Raw genomic sequence first — 23,242 nt, 5'->3', positions numbered from 1 at the left:
ATAACTCTCAACAGCAAGTTGAGACCCCAATTATTATTCATTCTAATTCGAAAAAATTCCAGAGGTCCAGACCCCGGTGTCATTATATGTAGCTACGGCCCGGACCACATAAGGGTTTAGCCCTGACCTCAACAGAGAAAACCTCGCCAAGGCAAACCTGCTACCCTGTCTGCTTTTCCAGCACATTGTGTACTTCGAGGAGGTTTTAAGACATGTTACAGAAGTTCTTGGCTGGTTTCCTCCACAAGCAATGCCTTCCTCCTCGCAACGTTAGCGTGGCCTCTTTATGCATGGGTGTCGAGCACAGTCAGACTCCAGTACTAAGGCTTCTGGCTGCTAGGTTGGTCAAAAAGTCGAATGGATAGAAGACATATCTACTGAACACACACTGGTTGAATTGATGTTGTTTCAAGTTTCAAGTTTTAATGTCACCTGCACAAGTACAGTGAAATGCCTTTCTTGCAAGCTGTAAACCCAACAACGCAGTAATCAATATAAATGACTGCATTGGTTAAATGTAATTTCAATCACATTACGTTGAACCAACGTGGAATATATGTCGAATTGATGTCTGTGCCGAGTTGGTACACTGATAATTATATTTAGTTGGAGGGCCAGGTATTTATTTGGGGCTAGGATCCTTTTTTCCCGAATTTCCGCCTGACTGTCGTGCCCAAAGTAAACTACCTGTTACTCAGGACCAGAAGCCAGGATATGCATATAATTGGTACCATTGAATATAAAACACTTTGAAGTTTGTAGAAATATTAAAATAATGTATGAGACTATAACACAATTGATACGGTAGAAGAAAATCCAAAGAAAAACCAACTGGAATTTTGTTTTTGAGATCCCATGCTCTTCCAATTGAAAGCTATGGGTCCTATGCAATTCCAGCTCCCAGATTGCAATTCCTATGGCTTCCACTAGATGTCAACAGTCTTTGTTCAAGGTTTCAGGCTTGTTCAGAATTTTGAGTTTTGTTACAGGGAGTCAGAGTTGGGAACCAGCATGTGGGCGTGCAACTAAGAGGACGCACATTTGCTAATCTTTTATATTGAACATACTTCTTTCCGGTATGAAATATTATAGTTTAGTTACATTTTAGGGTACCCGATGATTAAATAGAAACGTAGTTTGACTTGGTTTAACAAAGTTTAGCGGTAGCTTTTTTGAATTCCTGCATGTTGAACTCAAATTGATGGCGCCAACTAAACATACTTTTTTGGGATACAAAGAAGGATTTTATCTAACAAAACGACCGTGCATGTTGTAGTCAGGACCCTTTGGTTTACAATAGGCTTTACAGCGAAAGCATGCCATTCGATTGTTTGAGGACGGCGCCCCACATCAATGTATTTTTCAACCAGCACAGGCTTCATAAAATCACAAATAACGATTAAATAATCACTTACTTTTTGAAAATCTTCCTCTGATTTGCAATCCATCAGACAATGCAGTTAGATTAACAAGAATTTAAGCTTTTAACCTATATATGACACTTGTATGTACCTAGATGTTTAATATCCAGAATTTTAAGATGATTTATTTGAATTGCGCGTCCTCCAATTTCACCCGAAATTGTCAACGGGTGTCCCGCTGATGGGACGCATAGCACTAAGACGTTTTTTAATAATTTGAATAACCTGTACAGCTAAAGCCCAAGAGAACCAAACTGGATAATGATCATACCCAAGATACATATGCAGATTGTATTATTCATCAACGTTCAACATGATTCTGTTGGCAATCAAATATCCTTTTGTCCTGTGTTTTATTTCCGACAATAAAATAAGACTTTATTTCGTTTAGATAGACCACTGGGTTTTGCCAAAACATTTAGTAAACAAGTTTTCAAGATATTGTACTATAAAAATCATATCTATTTAACATTTCAAGGCACACATGGGAGCAATTGATTAAGAATAACAATTCACTATGAGTGACCTTGTACAATCCATTGTAATTAAATGGTTCAACTGAGGTTTTTCAGTTGTTCAATTTCAGCCCTAGACAATCTTTATATTGTACAGTATATTCAAAATACATAGTCTAGGAACATTTGAAGAAAGAGCATTGTTTGTCTAAAAGACATTAAGCGTAACAGAAACAACCACAAGAACTTTTGAGTTTCACACTTTAATTACTTAATTTCCCCTAGTGTAATTGGTTCTGAAAACAGCCTAAAACTGTGTTCTTAAACTGAGAAAATTGAGCAGTCCAATTCCAAAATGACTTGACATCAGGTGAAAAATGGTCTCACCGAATCTATTTCTATTTTCTTAATTAGGCAAAGCTATTTTCTCACAGAAGGTTCCAAGACCACTCTAAAGCATTGAGGATAATTTCCTAATATAATGACAAACAGCTCACGGCACTGTCCCACTGTAAACTCACCAGTGTTGAGGGAAACATGGCCCCATAGCAAACAAAAGAAAGTGACCTCTCATTGCAAAATACTTGGTCCCTACTCCCTACAGTATCTCTGGCTATTTGTCAATGGCTGTATTAGTCCTTCCTTACTCCCTTTGTGTTTTTCTAAGGGCAATACTTTATTCAGCCATCTCTCTACACTGTAGACTCCAATTATGATAAACGTTCCCATTCACATGCCTAAATCACAAAGCAGCAGAACTGGTCTCAAAGGTGCCTTGTGGTATAACTCCATTATGGCAGTGGTAGTAGGTGACAAATGTTGATGGGGGAAATACATTCACACAGCACACCACTATCACATAGTGTTAGAGTCAAGACTTACACTTCAAGGGCCTGTTCAGAGGGATGTCACGTTACAGAATGTTCAGATAGAAACTTATTGTGCAGAACAGATATGTTTGTCTTTCAGGTAGAATGGTGAATTTTGTCAGCTCTATTCATTATATTTCTATCTGCAACATTCAGAAGATTTCACATCACTGAATACACCCCAGATTGAAGTAGCACGCCACTTGTGACCTGTCTGTATACAACAGCATGAGTGACACCCCTCATGGGAATCTGTCTTTGGCGGGTGTGGACCACAGTGTACCCCCTGATTCCATAGCACCATAGTTCTATATAGTATGTCCATTCAGTGGCCCAGTAGTACTGGGCGTTAGTAGTAGTGCACCCGACCTATAGTGCCTGTTCCTGAACCCAGGATATCAGGCTGCCCATTCCTCCAGATCTCCCGTATGATTCGCTCCCTCTCCTCCAATCGCTGTGCCCGCTCTAGCTCCTCGGCCGACGTGAACACGTTAACGCTCAGTGTCCCGTCCGATTGGCTGTGGTTGTGGTGGTTGCCAATGGGAATCTCTGTGGTGGGCATGGGGGCAGGTGCTTCGACGTCACCCTCCTCTTCCTCATCCTCATCCTCGCTATCTTCATCACATTCGTCCTCACTGAAGTCCTTCAGGTGTTTCTTCTCGGGCGTGGAGGCCGGGATGTTGGTGCGGGGCTTGCAGGAGATCCGGATGACCAGGAGGCAGAGGGTGAGGACCAGGCCAAAACAAACCCCAATCACAAAGTACAGCCCAAAGCTCTCTGGGTTCTCTACAGGACAGAAAAAGATAACTGGTAATTTCACCTAGTATAACAAAACCCCACAATATGTCAAAAAGGCATTGTGCTAGTAGCCTAAATCAATATTGTTTTGACTGGCACATTGGTGATTTTGTTTCATTGATTCATTTTGTGGTACTTTAAAAGCAATGTGAGAACTGCTGATGTTAAAGTGATTGATTGATTGACCTTTGATGTGTGCATAAGCAGCTATGCTGTTGCTCAGGAGGTCCATCTCTTTCCTCTTTGCGTCCATGCTGACGATATGTCCAGTAGCCTTTGCTTACACCTAGAACAAATAAACACAACCCACTGCATCAGAATTCCTTGCGATCTCAACTTCAATGCCATGCATGCAATGCCAAGTACTGTATGCAGTAATGTATGCATGAATTCAGTTCTTCCCACTGTGTACCACAGAAAGTTCCACAACAAACAAACTGACACAACGAGACTTGGCCAAAAGACACATGCTACCCTCATGCTACGCTCATGCACCCCCACCGAAACACTTCTGCTACCACAAACCCCTATAATTCCCCTCCCCTTTAAAATGTAGTTAAAGTGTTCTACGAGTGCCTCTAGTGCCACACTAGATGTTTTCTTGTTTGCTATCGCGCCAAACGCACTGACCACAGAATATCTCCATAGGGACATTTTCTCAAAAGTGGTATTACAAGTTTATCAGCTTTCAAAGCAGAATTACTTTCACATTATTCCTCAACTGTAGTTTATGATATACTACATTTTTCTACATAAGACCGAATTGAGCCGGTCGGTCACATATGTCTTTGGGTGGGTGAGGACCAGGCCTAACTGGTCCAACTGTGGCAAACAAAAGCTCCACTTATTCGTCCTCAAATAGCAACCGCGCAAACTGGGATCATGACGCATTTGGAACATGGTCCTGCCTGTGAGCCGTGACAGGCCTCTACAGTGAGGGTCCAGGGGTCAACTCTCTCCTCAGAAGCCAATGAACAGCACTTCCTCCAACGAGCCTCCCGGATCAATGGGGGGGGCAAGGCCTAAGGCCCTCTGTGTTGTTTTTACAGTACCTGTTTAGTTCACCCTTTCAATTTCCCTGACTGACACAAATAGGTGAACACCTGGAAGACCTGTGTTGTTGCTATTGTTTAACTATGTATTTTAGTCACACTTTTACTGTCCCTGACTGAAACAGAGTCACTGGGTTTTCATTTTTTAATCTTGTTCTGAAAGCAGATCTGCCTGGAGAGCAGAACCAAATGTGAATGATTGAGTTTAGACAAGTAATTTAATTGGTTTAAGTTTTGGCCACTGGGCTTATCCCTGGTGACGCTTTCTGGTCGTCTGAGTCTTTTCCTCAGCGTTTCCTGACGCTCTGTTTGGCTCCATTGTGTTCCTGCAGGCCCTCGATGGCCCGGTCATTACTCCCTCACCTCAGACTCCCCAGGAAGTCTCAAGTTTCCCTCACAGAGAACCTTGCGGCGCCACGCCTCGCCACACAACAAAAGTATGACGCCTGGTCCTGCTTCTTTTCCTATGTGGTCTGTTTTTATTTTCTGTCAATTACATAGGCTAGGCTATAAAGGCAAGCCCCTGTGCTTTTGAGAGAGAGAGCGAGAGAGAGAGAGAGAGACTGTTTCCAATCAGAGTGAGAGGCTGGGTGGATTCTCTCATATGGAACACTCTATCCACAAGGCCCTGCTGGGTCTCTCCTGCATTTCCTGTGCAACCCCCTCCCTTCACCCTCAACCCTTGTCATAGCCCTTTCCTGCTGACTCTGCCCTTTTCTTGTCCGCTCCACTATTGTTCTCCCCACGACCCGCCTTGATGACATCCTCACATGGTACATGGAAGGCACATGACACAGGAAAACCAAGATGCTATAGATAGTGACACAGGGGCCCAGCCAATACGAGTCTCCCTGAACCCTTCAATGTGTTAGCATTAGCCTTCGATCCCTTTCATTCTACACGTGTTCTGTGTTATGGCTCCCAGGGGAACAAACATGTTGTTCAAGTAGGACAAGATGGCTGACTCTAGCACAGTCACATAGAGCACTAACCCGTGGAATTGCTCACAACAAGCTAAGTCATAGCACATGGCATGATATTCTCATAGCCTACAGATCATTGACATCAACAATGGCACAGGCCACCTGTTTTTGTTCTGTCACCTCAACATTGTTGGCTGATCTCTTCAGTCTATGGATTTTACACTAATGTGAATCCCGATGATATTATACTGCTGTTATCACGCTCATTTGTTAATGCAGCAAGGATTGAAAAATGCAACAAAAACATTGGTCAACCATATGTATTGCACATGCCTGACTCTTTAAAAAAAGCACAATGCTCTTTCTCTAAGATATAAAGATATGCAATAAGAAGCACAGACATATGTACACCTTGTATTGTATCATAAACCTTACCATAAAATGAAGCTGTAGTGGTAACTATTCAGTCCCAGCTCATGATGGAAGTGGAGAGGTTTGCTGAATGATTGAGCTACCCTCTCTCTCGGTCTCTCTGGATCTACGCCCGTGCCCTTCGCTCCTCAGGCCGAACAGTTCATTTGGCCGCCCTGAGACAAGAACAAACACACAGACACTCACACAGCCGTCAGTCTACATCAGATCCAAACTCACTGAGGCGTTGGCAATGCAAACAATGACAGGCCTTTTGCTGTTGCCGAGGGATACACAGTCCGGCAGCAGACAAAATACAGGCTTTGCTTTCAGTAGTACAAAAGTTCATATTTCGATACACAAACGCATACATATACAGTGCATACTGTATAAATACAATTTACATACACATATGTTCAAAAGGCATGGCAGTAACTATGTTATAAACGTTAAACACTGAAACACTGCACTTGTTCATGTATGGAGGCTACACAACAATAAATGATGTGCAAGGAGGAAGAGGCATTTTTTGGTGGGGGATTTGTCCATGGTGTTTGTAATCAAACATGACAAAGATTGAATTCTCACTAGGTTTTTGTGTGTATTCCTAAGCTCTGATATGTTTGAAGTAAAGTCAAAGCTGCTTACAATGAATGAAAGTATATAAAATATCTTGGATAAAGTCACAGGCTGATGTTTCCCTGGAAACAGTTTAACACAAACTTAAGTCTCATCCCATCTCTGACACATCAAACCACTGCAATATCCTCAGAGCACTTTGTCTCCAAGAAGTAGAAATCCTAGTCTATAAACCCGACAGCCACCGTATATCTCACAGAATATGAGCAGCTCTTTAAATGCCAGGTGGGGAAAGAGGACCGTGAAAAACATTCAAACGTTTTTCACAAACCCTTTGTGTTGAGAGGAAAAAGACCAGTGCCAGTTTGAGTTGGTTTAGCAGGGTCTCTTTGCTTCCCAGTGCAGATTTTGATCTTGCTGACTCTTGCCAGACCCTATGTACACTAATGCTGGGCCGAGAGAGTGTTCGGGGCTAGCAGGGACCCAGGGAACAGTCGCCATGACAGCATCTCTCCACTCCAGGCCACAGAGTCATATGGTCAGTGAGCCTTTTGTTTTGGACCACAGAAGCGGGTTCCATCCGCACACTCTTCCTGTTTTTACTTCCTTCCTTTTCAATTACTGCAGCTTGTGTTTGAACAGACAAGGTCAACTTTCCCCCAGCACATCATTCCTGTAGCCTGGTCCCAGATCTGTTTGTGTTGTATGTATAGCCAACTACAGTCATTGTAATTGCCAAACAAAAACAGATCTTGGACCAGGCCACCTTGGCCTGATCCTTGCTGAGCTATTTGAAACAATGCATCATCTAGGCAAAGCAGCCAGTACCCGCATAGGATACTGTCTAAAGAGCTTAGGTAATAAAGTGTAAGGTCTGAGTGATTTCACCAGTTTTCCAAGGTCATGGCTAATGATTGGACTGCTAACTGGGCCTAACTGCTCTTTTCTCACAGTGGAATGCACCAGAATGGAATTAGTCAGAACTCAGGCATCTGAGAAGGGTGGTTAAAGACAACCGGAGACTCGTTTAAAGCCAATCTAAACAATAATTAACCTGGGCCTGTTGTTTTGTTTTGTTTTTGTTTTGCCCTGAGGAATAAATTATGAACAGACGTGCTCTCCACCTCCCTCAATCCCTTGACTCAAATTTCAGTCATGTTCTCCAAGTGACTTAATGTTCTATTCAATAGCAGATGTTGCTATGCCCCTTCACTGCTGGAGAGAAAAACACTGTTCACATATGTTTCAGTGTTTCTGCAGTTTTGGGGACCTTGAATGCTGTGCTGAAAATGTTCTGGCATATTACTCCCTTCAAGAGCCTCTAAAGGGGTTCAAATGCTAACTGGATCATTATGCCACTACAAAAAAATGGACATAAAACCAAACAGGGTTTTCCTACACCTACATGCCAAAGACCCTTTATGGTACTGGAAAATAAATGGAGGCACACTCTAAGCTAATGTTGTGTGAGAAGGCTTCAGCTTTGAAGGCCTCACTCGTAGATTACGTCACCTCGCATGTTACCAAATAATGCCTGTCATTCAATCCTAACTGACCTCATATCCTCAGGTCAAACAATTTGAACACACAATCCACTTCCTGTGTCCTCAGTTAAATGGTGGGCAGCATCAGTCAACCAATGACTTCACATTGAAGCCAATCAGTGTGTACTTAAGAGTGTAAGAAAAGTGTATCTTGACACCATGTCAAGATACAAAAACAATGAAAAGTTCATCCAAGTCTCAAATAACTGTAAGGCAAATAGTGCTGAGACTGACGCTGAGGTAAACAACATGTGGTGTTGTGAGGCCTGGGAAGAGTTCATTCTCTATTTCTGACTGACAATTGTTTGTTTTGGTTGGGAGGACAGAGGAACCAAATGAAGGAAAACCCTGTCCGTTAAGTTGTGATATTTTTGTTCTCATCATCTTGCAGAAGAGCACAATAGCTTTTCCTTTCCTACCATGTTTCCCCCCTTACATCCGGTTGTACTGTCAGTCCGGAACCTAGTCCAGACAAATGCCCTTAACTCCCACTCCTTAAACGGCAGCCCCGCCACTTGGTTTGCTATAAAGTTGGGTAAAAGAAATGTAAAAATAAAAGTGAATTCATAGATGGAGGTATGGAAACAATGACTGACTGTCCACAAAGTCAACATGATAGTTTTAAAGTGGGCCTTTAAAGTGAAGGATAACATTGTCTGATTGTCTGAGCTAATCATGCTGTTATTGTCTTGTGGGGAGAAGCTGATTATGCCGTCTCTCTAGATAAAGATAGTTCCTAAATGATTGACTAGCCACATAGTGACAGGGACCAACCTCAGAGGCAAGACTTTTCGCTCCTATTACCAAACAGAAGCCCTTTTCCCTAGATACATGTACACTATAAACCATTCATAAAGTATCTAACCATAGTACTCCTCTGCCGCGTCTGAGAAATCACATTAACAACCCATGAGTAGGAATTTATCCAGGGAGTGTAGCCATAATTGAATAACAATGAGAAACTGCATGAAAAAATACAAATCCCACAAGGGAGCGAGTACACCTGCTTCCTCATGATAATGACACACTTTGAACCACAGAGGGATAGGGATATTTTTGATACCTAGAATTTCTGTGCTGCTGTAATTTTTCCCTGGCACAATGAATGCTCTTTCTGTGGTTTGCCTGGCATAGGTCTTCAGTGAGTTGAAAAGCCCAGATTTGAATTTAATCACATTTTGTTGTTTTTATGCACAGATATAGCCTATTATACAACAACTCTGGCATGGGAGATCAGAGACAGAACTGGTGTCACTTTGAGTTTGAGTGTAAAGTGAGGACAATTTTATAGCATTCATCAACTTTGCCCCTGACAATGTTAATTAAAATGATCCTTGTTTCTTATATTTTTCTTTCTGCTACTGAGAGAGAAAATCTGTCTGTGATTAATGATCCATGGGATCAAATGGACCACTGAGGAGTAATTTATTCATTGTTTTGAGCACATGGAGGCAGTTCTAAGCTCAATATACTCCACTTGACTTTTGCAACGTGAATAAATACTGTATGCTAGAATTGTGCAGCCTGTAGAGCTACTGCTTTGATTGACATTTTTTCCCATTTTTCACCGAAAGCCATGATGTGAGATTCTGTAAGTAGCAGAAAAGCAGGTTAATGGCTATTCCCTAGATGCTCATAAACTGAAGTTGTATCACAGCAATATCTACTGGATGGTTTTTTTCCATACCTTTCCTATTTTAACAGATTTCTGTAAAAGAGTTTACCATGTGGCTTCAATCACGGCAGTGTATGGTCTCACAGGCTTTCTCTAGCCTAAACCCAGCCAACCAAGATCCCCTGACCACCAACCAAGGCAGGACAGCATCCAAGTCCAGAAAAGCCTGAACTTCAAGTTCAAGCTCCCTCTGGGATTTGACTAGATGGGATAAGGCTTTTGTCATTTAGATTTTTTTTGTATCAGGTTAGGAAAACATATGTAGGTTAGGAGAATAAACGTAGCAGGTTAGGATATTTATGTTAAGGTTAAGAAAAGGGTTAGTGTTAGGAAAAATGCCCCCACCCCAAAAACTTTTGATGTTAATTTGACAGAAGCTGTATCCCTTCTAGCCATGACCCTCTCCCTGAGAAAGACAGGCAGAGGTGCAGGCGGTAAATGTTCCACCCAATAAACACGGACACTTTTCCTAAGAGCTAGGGCTCTGTTCGCCGGGGCCTGCAAAAGCATTCAGAGGGTAGGCATCTGGTGAAGGCATTTTCTGTCCAGCGCGGCCGGTCTTTCTTGACGACAGTAAAGGGTTGTAAGGGCATTTCAGAGAAAAGAGAGTGTCTTCCTTTCTTGTTTTCTCTTGACATGGGATCTTGGGGATCAAGCTGTGCTAAGTGTTGGTGCTGTTTTCCATTGCACCGTGCCCTGGCCATGGGCTCGTACTGTGGGGGAATTATTTCAGTTTGAGCCCAGTCAGACATGTGTTTGCCATCAGGCCCAGTGACACCGAGCACAAGGTAGAGCTGACCCCAAAGATGTCTGCCAGCTGAGAGTATGGGGAGCTCCACTGAGCTGAGACTCAAACGTAGAAAATCTGCTTTTCGTTTTCTCCTCCTGAACAGCGAGCAGGATTGCCACCCAGTGATTGCCACCCGGTGGTTTCCAAACATTAGCCTTGGATTAACTTTCTCTGGGTTATAAGTGAGCCATTTTAAACTGCCCACCGGGCACAAACTGGGAGAATCAACCATTTTTGTAGATCATTTTTTACCCAACTTTTAACCAAAATGCACTTACATGGCTCAAAGATTGTTTTGATTTCACTTTCAATTCACGCTCATTGACAACGCAATCAAATATAAATCAAAACTTGACGTTGTACCGACATTTATGCACAGTGGGTGGACAGTTTTGATAAGTTGTTGAATTTGACTTTAGTCTCACTTAACAACAGCTTTTGAACACTGTAGCCTTCAAGGACCAGAACCTTCTTCTCATCCAAGGCATTACTAAACATTCTGATCTAATTCACAGGGCAGGTACTCAATAAGGAAGTTGTTTTGGTTTCTTTATGTCATACTTCTCTACTTGAGGCCATGATTTCATTTAAATGGAGAGTGTCATCTTCAACTCCACTCCAACTTGGTTCAGCAGAGAAGCCTCTATGCTTTTCAGTGTGAATGTAACTGCAATCCGTGACAAACCGAAGCAGGTATTTTAGTGACATAAGAAATTATCTAGAGAGCAATCTCTTTACCCCGTGAGGATTGGGCTGGTGGGGGTATGGGGAGTAATGGAGATACGGGCCCATGGGGGTGGAGGTTAATAGCGGCCAGATGTGGGGTTGAGGGGTTTGATGTTAGACAGAGACAAAGTGCTGCTCTCCTATGGAAATCCAGAAGAGAAAACACATGCTCTATCACCATATCAACTTTATCATACGTGCTCCATCGCAATCCAGCTCATGCATGTTAACATTAGAAGCCTCCTCTCTAAGTTTGCTTTATTCACTGCTTTAGCACACTCTGCCAACCCGGATGTCCTAGTCGTGTCTGAATCCTGGATTAGGAAGGCCACCAAAAACCCTGAAATGTCCATCCCTAACAATAACATTTTCCGACAAGATAGAACTGCCAAAGGGGGCAGAGTTGCAATCTACTGCAGAGATAGCCTGCAGAGTTTTGTCTTACTATTCAGGTCTGTGCCCAAACAATTTCAGCTTCTACTTTGAAAAATCCACCTTTCCAGAAACAAGTCTCTCACTGTTGCCGCTTCCTGTAGACCACCTTCTGCCCCTAGCTGTGCCCTGGACGCCATATGTGAAGTGATTGCCCCGTATCTCTCTCCATAGCTCGTGCTGTTAGGTGACCTAAACTGGGATATGCTTAAAACCTCGGCCATCCAAGAATCTAAGCTTGATGCCCTCAATCTCACAAAAATTATCAATGCAACTACCACCGTACAACCTCAAATCTGTAAACACAGGCACCCTCATTTATATCATCCTAACCTACCCTCCAAATACACCTCTGCTGTCGTCTACCAGGATCTCAGCGATCACTGCCTCATTGCTTGCGTCCGTAATGGGTCTGTGGTTGAACAACCACCCTGCATCACAGTCAAACACTCCCTAAAACACGCCTTTCTAATTGACCTGGCCAGGGTATCCTGGAAGGATATTGACCTCATCCCATCAGTAGAAGAGGCCTGGTTATTCTTTAAAAGTGCTTTCTTCACAATCGTAAATAAGCATGCCCCATTCAAAAACATTGAACCAGGAACAGTTAGGCAGTTAGGAAAGCAAAGGCTAGCTTTTTCAAACAGAAATTTGCATCCTGCAACACAAACTCCAAAAAGTTCTGGGACACTGTAAAGTCCATGGAGAATAAGAGCACCTCCTCCCAGCTGCCCACTGCACTGAGGCTAGAAAACACTGTCACCACCGATAAATCCACGATAATTGAGAATTTCAATTAGCATTTTTCTACTGCTGGCCATGCATTCCACCTGGCCACCCCTACCCTGGTCAACAGCCCTGCACCCCCCACAGCAACTTGCCCAAACCTCCCCCATTTCTCCTTCTCCCAAATCCAGATAGCTGATGTTCTGAAAGAGCTGCAAAATCTGGACCCCTACAAATCAGCAGGACTAGACAATCTGGACCCTCTCTTTCTAAAATGATCAGCCCAAATTGTTGCAACCCCTATTACTACTTGTTCAACCTCTCTTCCGTATTCCCAAAGATTGGAAAGCTGCCGCGGTCATCCCCCTCTTCAAAGGGGGAGACACTCTAGACCCAAACTGCTACAGACCTATATCTATCCTACCCTGCCTTTCAAAGGCCTTCGAAAGCTAAGTTATCAAACAGATCACCAACCATTTTGAATCCCACCGTACCTTCTCTGCTATGCAATCTGGTTTCCCAGCTGGTCATGGGTGTACCTCAGCCACGCTCAAGGTCCTAAATGATATCATAACCTCCATCGATAAGAGACAATACTGTGCAGCTGTATTCATAGACCTGGCCAAGGCTTTTGACTCTGTCAATCACCACATTCTTATCGGCAGACTCAACAGCCTTGGTTTCTCAAATGACTGCCTCGCCTGGTTCACCAACTACTTCTCAAACAGAATTCAGTATGTCAAATCGGAAGGCCTGTTGTCCGGACCTCTGGCAGTCTCTATGGGGGTGCCACAGTGTTCAATTCTTGATCCGACTCTCTTCTCTGTATACATCAATGATGTCGCTCTTGCTGCTGGTGATTCTCTGATCCACCTCTCCACAGACGATAGCATTCTGTATACTTCTAGCCCTTCTTGGACACTGTGCTAACTAACCTCCAGACAAGCTTCAATGCCATACAACTCTCCTTTTGTGGCCTCCAACTGCTCTTAAATGCAAGTAAAACTAAATGCATGCTCTTCAACCGATCGCTACCAGCATCTGCCCGCCCGCCCGTCCAGCATCACTACTCGAATATGTGGACACTAGAATATGTGGACATCTACAAATACCTAGGTGTCTAGCTAGACTGTAAACTCTCCTTCCAGACTCACATTAAGCATCTCCAATCCAAAATGAAATCTAGAATTGGCTTCCTTTTTCGCAGCAAAGCATCCTTCACTCATGCTGCCAAACATACCCTCATAAAACTGACTATCCTACCGATCCTTGATTTACAAAATAGCCTCCAACACTCTACTCAGCTAATTGGATGCAGTCTATCACAGTACCATCCGTTTTGTCACCAAAGCCCCATACACTACCCACCACTGCGACCTGCTCTCGTTAGCTGGCACTTGCTTCATATTCGTCGCCAAACCCACTGGCTACAGGTCATCTATAAGTCTTTGCTAGGTCAAAACCCTGCTTTATCTCAGCTCACTGGTCACCATAGCAGCACTCACCCGTAGCATGCGCTCCAGCAGGTATATCTCACTTGTCACCCCCAACGCCAATCCCTACTTTGGCCGCCTTTCCTTCCAGTTCTCTGCTGCCAATGACTGGAACATATTGCAAAAATCACTGAAGCTGGAGACTCATTTGTGAGGGACTTCATGAAGTCCATGAAGTCCCTCACTAACTTTAACTTCTTTGGGACTGGGGGGGGGGGTATTGAGTAGCTTGGATAAAAGGTGCCCAGAGTAAACTGCCTGCTACTCAACCATAAAAGCTAGAATATGCATATAATTAGTGTATTTGAATAGTGAACACTCTGATGTTTGTAAAACTGTTTGAATGATGTCTGTGAGTATAACAGAACTCATATGGCAGGCAAAAACCCGAGAAGAAAATCCAACCAGGAAGTGGGAAATCTGAGGTTTGTAGTTATTCAACTCATTGCCTATCGAATATACAGTGTCTATGGGGTCATATTGCACTTCCCAAGGCTCCCACTAGATGTCAACAGTCTTTAGAACCTTGATGGAGGCTTCTACTGTGAAGGAGTCTGAATGAGTCAGGGCTCTGGCAGAGTGCCATGAGCTGATCACGCGCGCTCACGTGAGAGCGACCTGCTTTCCATTGCATTTATGAAGACAAAGGAATTCTCCGGTTGGAACATTATTGAAGATTTATGATAAAAACATCCTAAAGATTGATTCTATTCTTCGTTTGACATGTTTCTACGAACTGTAATTTTACTTTTCATCTGAACTTTCGCCTGGACTTGCCCGCGCCTCGAGAGTTTGGATTGTGTACTAAATGCGCAAACAAAAAGGAGGTATTTGGACATAAATGATGGACTTTATCGAACAAATCATACATTTATTGTGGAACTCCTGGGAGTGCATTCTGATTTAGATCATCAAAGGTATGTTAAGATCATCAAAGGAATATTTATAATGCTATTTCTGACTTCTGTTGACTCCACAACATGGCGGATATTTGTATGGCTTGTTTTTGTGTCTGAGCGCTGTACTCAGATTATTGCATGGTGTGCTTTTTCCGTGAAGTTTTAAAAAAATCTGACACAGCATTTGCATTAAGGAGAAGTGGATCTAAAATGACATGCATAACACCAACCAACACTCTTTTAGCAATGTTTATTATGAGTATTTCTGTAAATTGATATGGCTCTCTGCAAAATCACCGGATGTTTTGGAACTACTGAAAATAACACGCCAATGTAAACTGAGATTTTTGGATTTAAATATGAACTTTATCGAACAAAACATACATGTATTGTGTAACATGAAGTCCTATGAGTGTCATCTGATGAAGATCATCAAAGGTTAGTGATTCATTTTATCTCTATTTCTGCTTTTTGTGACTCCTCTCTTTGGCTGGAAAAATGTCTGTGTTTTTCTGTGACTAGGTACTGACCTAACATAATTTTTTGGTGTGCTTTCGCAGTAAAGCCTTTTTGAAATCGGACACTGTGGCTGGATTTACAACAAGTTTATCTTTAAATGGTGTAAAATACTTGTATGTTTGAGGAATTTTAATTATTGGATTTCTGTTGTTTTGAATTTGGCTCCATGCAATTTCACTGGCTGTTGGCGAGGTGGGACACTACCGTCCCACATATAGCAGAGAAGTTAAGCACCAGCTGTCAGAGCAGCTCACAGATCACTGCACCTGTACATAGCCCATCCAACTACCTCATCCCCATACTGTTATTTTTTTGCTCCTTTGCACCCAATATCTCTAACCCGTATCTCTGCACATTCATCTTCTGTACATCTATAACTCCAGTCTCTATCACTCCAGTGTTTAATTGCTAAATTGTAATTATTTCGCCACTGTGTTCTATTTATTGCATCACCTCCCTTATCTTACCTCATTTGCACACACTGTATATTTTTTTCTATTGTGTTATTGACTGTATGATTTGTTTATTCCATGTGTAACTCTCTGTTGTTGTTTGTGTCGTACTGCTTTGCTTTATCTTGGCCAGGTCGCAGTTCGAAATGAGAACTTCTTCTCAACTAGCCTATCTGGTTAAATGAAGGTGAAATTAATAAAACATTTATATGAAATACTGTACATACAGGGCCCAGGACATTGATGCTCAGAATTGGAACTTAATGAGTTTGTGTGTGTGTGCGAGAGAGTATAAGTGGGAATGTGTGTGTGAGACAGAGCGTGATGATGTGTGTCCATGCATACACCCATATGTGTGTTCATTTTTGCCTCCTCATATGCACCCCTGTGCTTTCTTAAAGCACAGTAACCCTCAGGTGATCCCCAACCTCAAGCTCCAAAAATAGAGTTGTGATCTTTGATCGATCTGGGCCAACATGCACCATCCGACCACAACCACACACTGCATTCATTACACAAGACTTGTGATTTACCCTATGACACAAAATGTGTTAACCCTTTCCATGAGTGGCTGGGCAGAGTTAACCATGTCCTGTTCAAACAAGTAGAGCTGGTTTCCTGGACATAAAATAAGCCTAGTCTTCTGGGAAAGTGACACGTGCTGTCATTTTTAGTCTGTATGGTACAAGTTCTTTAGTTCGTCAGGGTACAGTTTTGTCGGAGCTGGACAAACGACTTGTTTGGTGTAGACCATAAATATTTGATAACTGACCTTAAACTATGATTCAATCATAAGATTGAGCTTCTGAGTCAAGTGTCTCTTATTTAATGTGCAATCAATGAATACTAGAGATACTTTACAAACGTCACTGTACCAGTTTCCAGAGGTGTGAACTCGAGTCACATGACTTGGACTCGAGTCAGACTCGAGTCACAAATATGATGACTTGAAACTCGACTTTGACTTTAACACCTGTGACTCGTGACTTGACTTGGACTTGAGCGTTATGACTCAACCTGACTTGATACCCTACACAAGCCCAAATATTAAAAATGATGCTATTAAAAAAAAGTGTGCAGCGCATTAACTCTTAATTTAACGGATTACCTTTTGAATCGGACAGCAGCCAATCAAATTGTGTCAGCTGAGAAAAAGTTGTGCGTGGCAGTGCAGAGGAATGTTGGCGGGTGAATTCAGATGGAGCCCTTGGAAAGATGATACCCAAAATAATTACATTCGGATATAAAGACGACGCTGTATCAACAAAAAAATGGATTGCAACTTGTAAAACATGCGGGAAGAAAATTACAGACCGAGGGAGCAACAATTTCCAACGTTGTTCGACATTTGAAGCTGCACAAAGAACGGTAAGTCGTGGCTAATATAGCCGACAGCTATATATTTAATTAATTTACTAGTGTATCTTGTAGCGAACGTAACGTTAAATCAATGAGCCTCCACACAGTCAGTCAGTGCGGGAATGTGATCGTTGCACCCAAGATTGAGCTTCAACTGGCTAGGCAATTGGTAGCCTAAATCCTGCCTGATGTTACTAAATCCATTGACATACGTTAGCCTACTGTAACCACACACACACACAGAGACAGAGAGACAGAGAGACAGAGAGACAGAGAGACAGAGAGAGAGAGAGAGAGAGTGTCCATGGAAATATAAAGCTTATTTGGAAAGTAGTTAATATATATGTTTTTAAAATCATTCATGATTTGCGTAAATGTAATATACTATTACTCTTGTTAAAAATATGAAATTGTATTACATTTGGTGAAGAGCACATTATGACTTGTTTAGGACTCGAAACTCAAACTTGTAAAACAATGACTTGGTCCAAATCTCGGCCAGTTTCTGTGTGCTTAACCCTGTCATCTTGTTTTTATTCCTTTTTTCACCATATGGTTCCTCTCTTCCCCCAGCTTCCCATGTAAAGTTTTAAACAAATTCTACCTTAATTGCAGGGCTCTTTATGTTCTTGGACATTCACATGTGTACAGAGATAGAGAGGCTTAGGCAAACCCTAGTGGATTTAGCATGTCAAACATCCCCCTAAGTCTAAGGAGACCAGGGTGAAGCAGTCATTAGAAGGCATTGAGGCTTTATGAGACAGCAATGGTTTTAGTTGGAGTCTTGCTGAACACAGCTTCAGAGATAAATCACTCATCAACCTATTATTTGTCAATGGCGAATCTGAATCGAATACAGTCTTGTTGGCTTTACATCTGATCAGACAAGGCAGTTCATAGCTTCTGCATCTCTTTGAAAACCTGTTTATAACATTTAATGGCTACTGGTCTACAAAATATAATATACTGTGCCTCCCACTTCATTTAGATAGCATGTCTCAAACTCTCTCTCATGTTACACAACAAAACAAAAAATATACCAACACACATGTGAGAGTAATGGTTTACTCACCCTAAGAAGTTGTCAGATGTGAGTTAATCTATCAGTTTCTGCTAGGCGAGAAAAGCAAGACCAAGGCAATGGCTTAAATAGCAATACCGAGGCATCATTACAGGATTGTAGTGGTAATAAAGCAAATACACCACTCATAAAATACACCACTCATCTTGATCCAGGGCTACAGTGGCTTACATAAGTATTTACCCCCTTTGGTATTTTTCCTATTTTGTTGCCTTAACCTGGAAATCAAGTAGATTTTAGGGGGGTTGGTATAATTTGATTTACACAACATACCTACCACTTGGAAGATGCAAAATATGACAACAAAAACAGAAAACTTGAGTGTGCATAACTATTTACCCCCCGAAAGTCAATACTTTGTAGAGCCACCTTTTGCAGCAATTACAGCTGCAAGTCTCTTGAGGCATGTCTCTATAAGCTTGGCACATCTAGCCACTGGGATTTTCCCCCATTCTTCAAGGCAAAACTGCTCCAGCTCCAGCTCCTTCAAGTTGGATGGGTTCCGCTGGTGTAGAGCAATCTTTAAGTCATACCACAGATTCTCAATTGGATTGAGGTCTGGGCTTTGACAAGGCCATTTCAAGACACTTAGATGTTTCCCCTTAAACCACTCAAGTGTTGCTTTAGCAGTATGTTTAGGGTCATTGTCCTGCTGGAAGGTGAACCTCCGTCCCAGTCTCAAATCTCTGGAAGACTGAAACAGGTTTCCCTCAAGAATTTTTGTATTTAGCTCCAACCATCATTCTGACCAGTTTCTCAGTCCCTGCCGATGAAAAACATCCCCACAGCATGATGCTGACACCACCATGCTTCACTGTGGTGATGGTGTTCTCGGGGGGATGAAAGGTGTTGGGTTTGCTCCAGATATAGCGGTTTCCTTGTCAGCCAAAAAGCTCAATTTTAGTCTCATCTGACCAGAGTACCTTCTTCCATATGTTTGGAGAACACCACATGCCTTTTGGCAAACACCAAATGTGTTTGCTTATATTTTTCTTTAAGCAATGGCTTTTTCTGGCCACTCTTTTGTAATACCCAGCTCTGTGGAGTGTATGGCTTAAAGTGGTCCTATGGACAGATACTCCAATCTCCGCTGTGGAGCTTTGCAGATCCTTCAGGGTTATCTTTGGTCTCTTTGTTGCTTCTCTGATTATTGTCTTCCTTGCCTGGTTCGTGAGTTTTGGTGGGTGGCCCTCTCTTGGAAGGTTTGTTGTGGTGCTATATTCTTTCCATTGTTTAATCATGGATTTAATGATGCTCTGTGGGATGTTCAAAGTTTCTGATATTTTTTTATAATCCAACCCTGATCTGTACTTCTCCACAACTTTGTCCCTGACCTGTTTGGAGAGCTCCTTGGTCTTCATGGTGTCGCTTGCTTGATGGTGCCCCTTATTTAATGGTGTTGCAGACACTGGGGCCTTCAAGAACAGATGTATGTATACTGAGATCATGTGACAGATCATGTGACACTTAGATTGCACACAGGTGGACTTTATTTAACTAATTATGTGACTTCTAAAGGTAATTGGTTGCACCAGATCTTATTTAAGGGCTTCATAACAAAGGAGGTAAATACTTTTCTGTATAAAGTAATTTTTTTCATTTCACTTCACCAATTTTGACTATTTTGTGTATGTCCATTACATGAAATCCAAGTAAAAATCCATTTAAATTACAGGTTGTAATGCAACAAAATAGGAAAAACGCCAAGGGGGATGAATACTTTTGCAAGGCATTGTACAGTATGTGTGTCTGTGAAAGCACTCTGAAGCGCTCTGTTGTCTCCTGTGCAGCAGAGGGCCAGGCAAATGGTTTACAGTTTAGACAAGCGTTTCAAGTCAAGGATTGACCTGAGACTCCTTAGAGGCCACAGATAAGGCAAAAACCCCAGTGATAAAACATGGGGCAGTGAGATTGAGGAGAACAAGAGGATGGTGGGGAACATAGCTGGGAGAGGTCAGATACAAGTCAACTGTCCCAAAACACGCTTGAGGGTTTAAGGCATTCACACTTATCCTCTGTTATCTGTCACTTTATCAGATTGACACAGGGAGGGACAGCAAGCGGCCTGCCCACTTAGAAATGCTAATTAGAGGGGACCTCTGAGAATCTCCTACTGATAAGAGGAGCTGACCACAGCACTCCAGTAGAGACGGTCTGTGCATGTGTATGTGTGTGAGACAAAAGCATTATTCTCCCCCCCAAACACACACGTACGCACACACACACAGGACCCCTATATGTTGACGAAACGGAGGGCTGCACATCAGTGAAGCATGACGCTCCCACCTCGGCTCCCCCAGATCGTATTACGCTGTTGATGCGGCCCTCACCAAAATACAGAATGCGGCAGGAAGTCATTTATCACCGCAAGGTTAGCCACTGTGCAGCTAGCTGCATCAGCCCTGCTCTCTGGCACTGATCCATCAGATACATGTTGGGGCAGTGAGCTCTTAGCTCTTGTAAGAGCTCACGTTGAGACACTTGTTGAGACACTCAAAGGTGAGCATTGCTTCTCTTGAGGACACTCCAACAAGAACAGTATAACCCCTATAAATGAGCTTGGATCATGTAAAGATATGAATATAGCTACTGTTCCCGGAAGGAAAGAAACAAGCTACAACACACAACGCTGGAACCTATAGCTGTGTGTTCTACTGAGTGCACTGACAGAAAGGGAACTTCTAGTAGTCATTAGAGTTTTTAGTGTTCCCAAACTCTTGCAACCACAAGAGTACTGCTTTGCAGAGTTCTGAAGGAACATAAACTGCAAAACATGAAACAGCAGACACTCATTGAAACCCCACTGTACCTAGACACACACCACAGGTCGTACCCCCATAAAAATCAGTCAGTTGAAGCTAGAGATATCAGGTTTGCATTAGATGCATCTCAATCCACTGCATCTGCCTATGTCACACTTCCACATCTGTGGTGAAAGAGCTAGAATGGTGTTTGTCATACCATGAGACATCACAAAAATCAGTCTTCCCAAACTATTATGACCCCTCTATGGAAAGATGAGACTTTCACGAACACGATGGTGTTCTCCGTTTTGCTCTACGACCCCAATAAGCGTCTTGGGACTCGTCTGAAGTTGGTACAGTCGATCTGTCAACTTCCGTCTGTAGAATCCGAACAGTTTGGGCTACACACTAATATGATACCAGTTGAAAAAATGAATGGAAGTATGTATATATGTGAAGACTGTTTAGTGCCAAAAATAAGGGTTAAATGCACGCAAAAAATAAGTTACAAATGTTTCCTGATCTTTCTTATATCTCTCAGATATAGGGGAGACATTTCAGAACAAACTTCCTTTAGATTTTTTGGGGGACTATCTGTTGTTCCATGTAGTGAATCTGTCATTCAACGCGTTTGTATGGGCTAATAGCAGGACGGCCCAAAAATATTTTAAAACATATTTTTGTGGGATACTTCAAGGGGTATTAAAATTCAAAATCAAATAGCAAAATGATCCTTGGTATGACCTTCTCAAAAAAATTCCATATAGCTTAGTAGAACACCCTCCCCCGGCTTAAGCAGGGCTTATGGGTTTTAAGGGAAACGCAAAAAGTTACAGCCTTTACATTGTAAATACAGTGATTTAAATACCTTGTTGAGGTTCATATGTTATTGTACATACACAGACTGGGGTTGTCACACTCACCAAGTAAGTAGTACTGTCAAAGTGTCCTCTTAGGAAAGTTAATTCCTGTCAAGATAAGGTAAGGCTCAATGCTAGCCTCAGTCAAAACAGTCCACTTCTCGCATCCAGGTTGACAAAATCAGCACCACAAGCAATCCTGACTTTGTCAATCTTGCTCGTTCCTTGTGTGTGACTACTGCTGTTCTCCAGTCCTGGAGCGTGTAGAGAAACCTATAGGGAAGAGGTGGTAGCTTGCTCTGAATAACAGACTTTCCCTCTCCCTTACGGACTCCACTCTCTCTGCCAGCAGCAGGAAAAGCTGTCATACAACCTCTCAGAAAGAGAGAGAAAAAAGGAGGAATGAGGAACTGCCAAAAAATGAGCAGGGTTTGGGAAAGAGGGAGGGAAGAAGGAAAGAGGGAGGGAGTATTGGGAAGGGAGTTCTTCCCCCTCGTCCCCTCTGTTAAGGAAATGGGCAGGAAAAACACAACCCCCGACAAATGAAGGTTGATTTTCCACACTGAGTACAGAATGACAGAAAACACGAACAAAAACAAAACACGAGGCGTGACAGTGATGGATTGTCGTTTACCTTTGGAGCTATTAATAATAACTGTATATAAGCAACAAAACACACTGTATTGCAGCTTAAGCCTTTTTGATTTGAAGATGAATGGGAAAGTGGGACTTTTGGGGGCTAGGAGTAAACATGTAGTCTGAAAAATATGACAACCCCCTCACAGTTGTGAGCCACACTCATAAACATATGGCTATCAATTTGATTTTATAATCCATTATAGAGAAGAAAATGAAGACCGAAGAGGTTTGACTGCATAAAATGTGGTATCTCTCTAGTAACTGTCCTTGCTGAATAACAAAATAAAGCAAAACCATGTAAGTATCCATAGTCTTTTGAACACTTTTGGAAAAAAGCCTACTTTTCAGGCTTAGCACTTGGCCGTGAGTCCTACATTACGGGCTCACAGCACATGCTCATCTTGTTTTGTAACCCAGACTTACTAGCAGGGAGGAAACCCCCAACCAACTGAAGAGAGTGAGCAGTAAATACACTGGGCCACCAAGCAAAGCCTTGACCAGATTTAATTAAAGCCAGACGGAGTGGGTGGGCATGGAGATACAGTATTTCCCATCAACATGGACCGGGCCTCCATGGGAATCAAGGGAGGGGAAGACTTCTCTACAAAGTGCTGTGAAATCAATATTGAGAAGCTTCATTAAGAAGTGTGTCATCGAGTTTCCTAATTTCTCAATGAGGTCAATGTCGGCGCAAAGCTGTTATTCTGATACACACTGCTGCTGAGGTGGAAAAAGAAAGAAACATGGTATTGGGATACGTCCCAAATAGCACCCTATTCCCTATGTAGTGCTCTA

The 23,242-nt window shown here is 42.4% G+C and overlaps 1 protein-coding gene across 1 annotated transcript; it reads right to left on the bottom strand.

The window, feature by feature from the left end:
• Window positions 1–1,816: 1,816 nt before the first annotated feature.
• On the bottom strand, window positions 1,817–22,213 carry LOC112246168 (protein eva-1 homolog B). Its single transcript, XM_024414453.2, has 4 exons — window positions 21,872–22,213; window positions 5,954–6,105; window positions 3,730–3,829; window positions 1,817–3,531 (listed from the first exon to the last, which is right to left on the bottom strand). The coding sequence occupies exons 3-4, from the start codon at window positions 3,794–3,796 to the stop codon at window positions 3,095–3,097; spliced, it is 504 nt and encodes a 167-aa protein (XP_024270221.1). The 5' UTR covers window positions 3,797–3,829; window positions 5,954–6,105; window positions 21,872–22,213; the 3' UTR covers window positions 1,817–3,094.
• Window positions 22,214–23,242: the final 1,029 nt, after the last annotated feature.

Source organism: Oncorhynchus tshawytscha, linkage group LG23 (genome assembly GCF_018296145.1).
Source record: "Oncorhynchus tshawytscha isolate Ot180627B linkage group LG23, Otsh_v2.0, whole genome shotgun sequence".
Lineage (NCBI taxonomy): Eukaryota > Metazoa > Chordata > Actinopteri > Salmoniformes > Salmonidae > Oncorhynchus > Oncorhynchus tshawytscha.
This window is presented reverse-complemented; position numbering and strand designations above follow the sequence as displayed.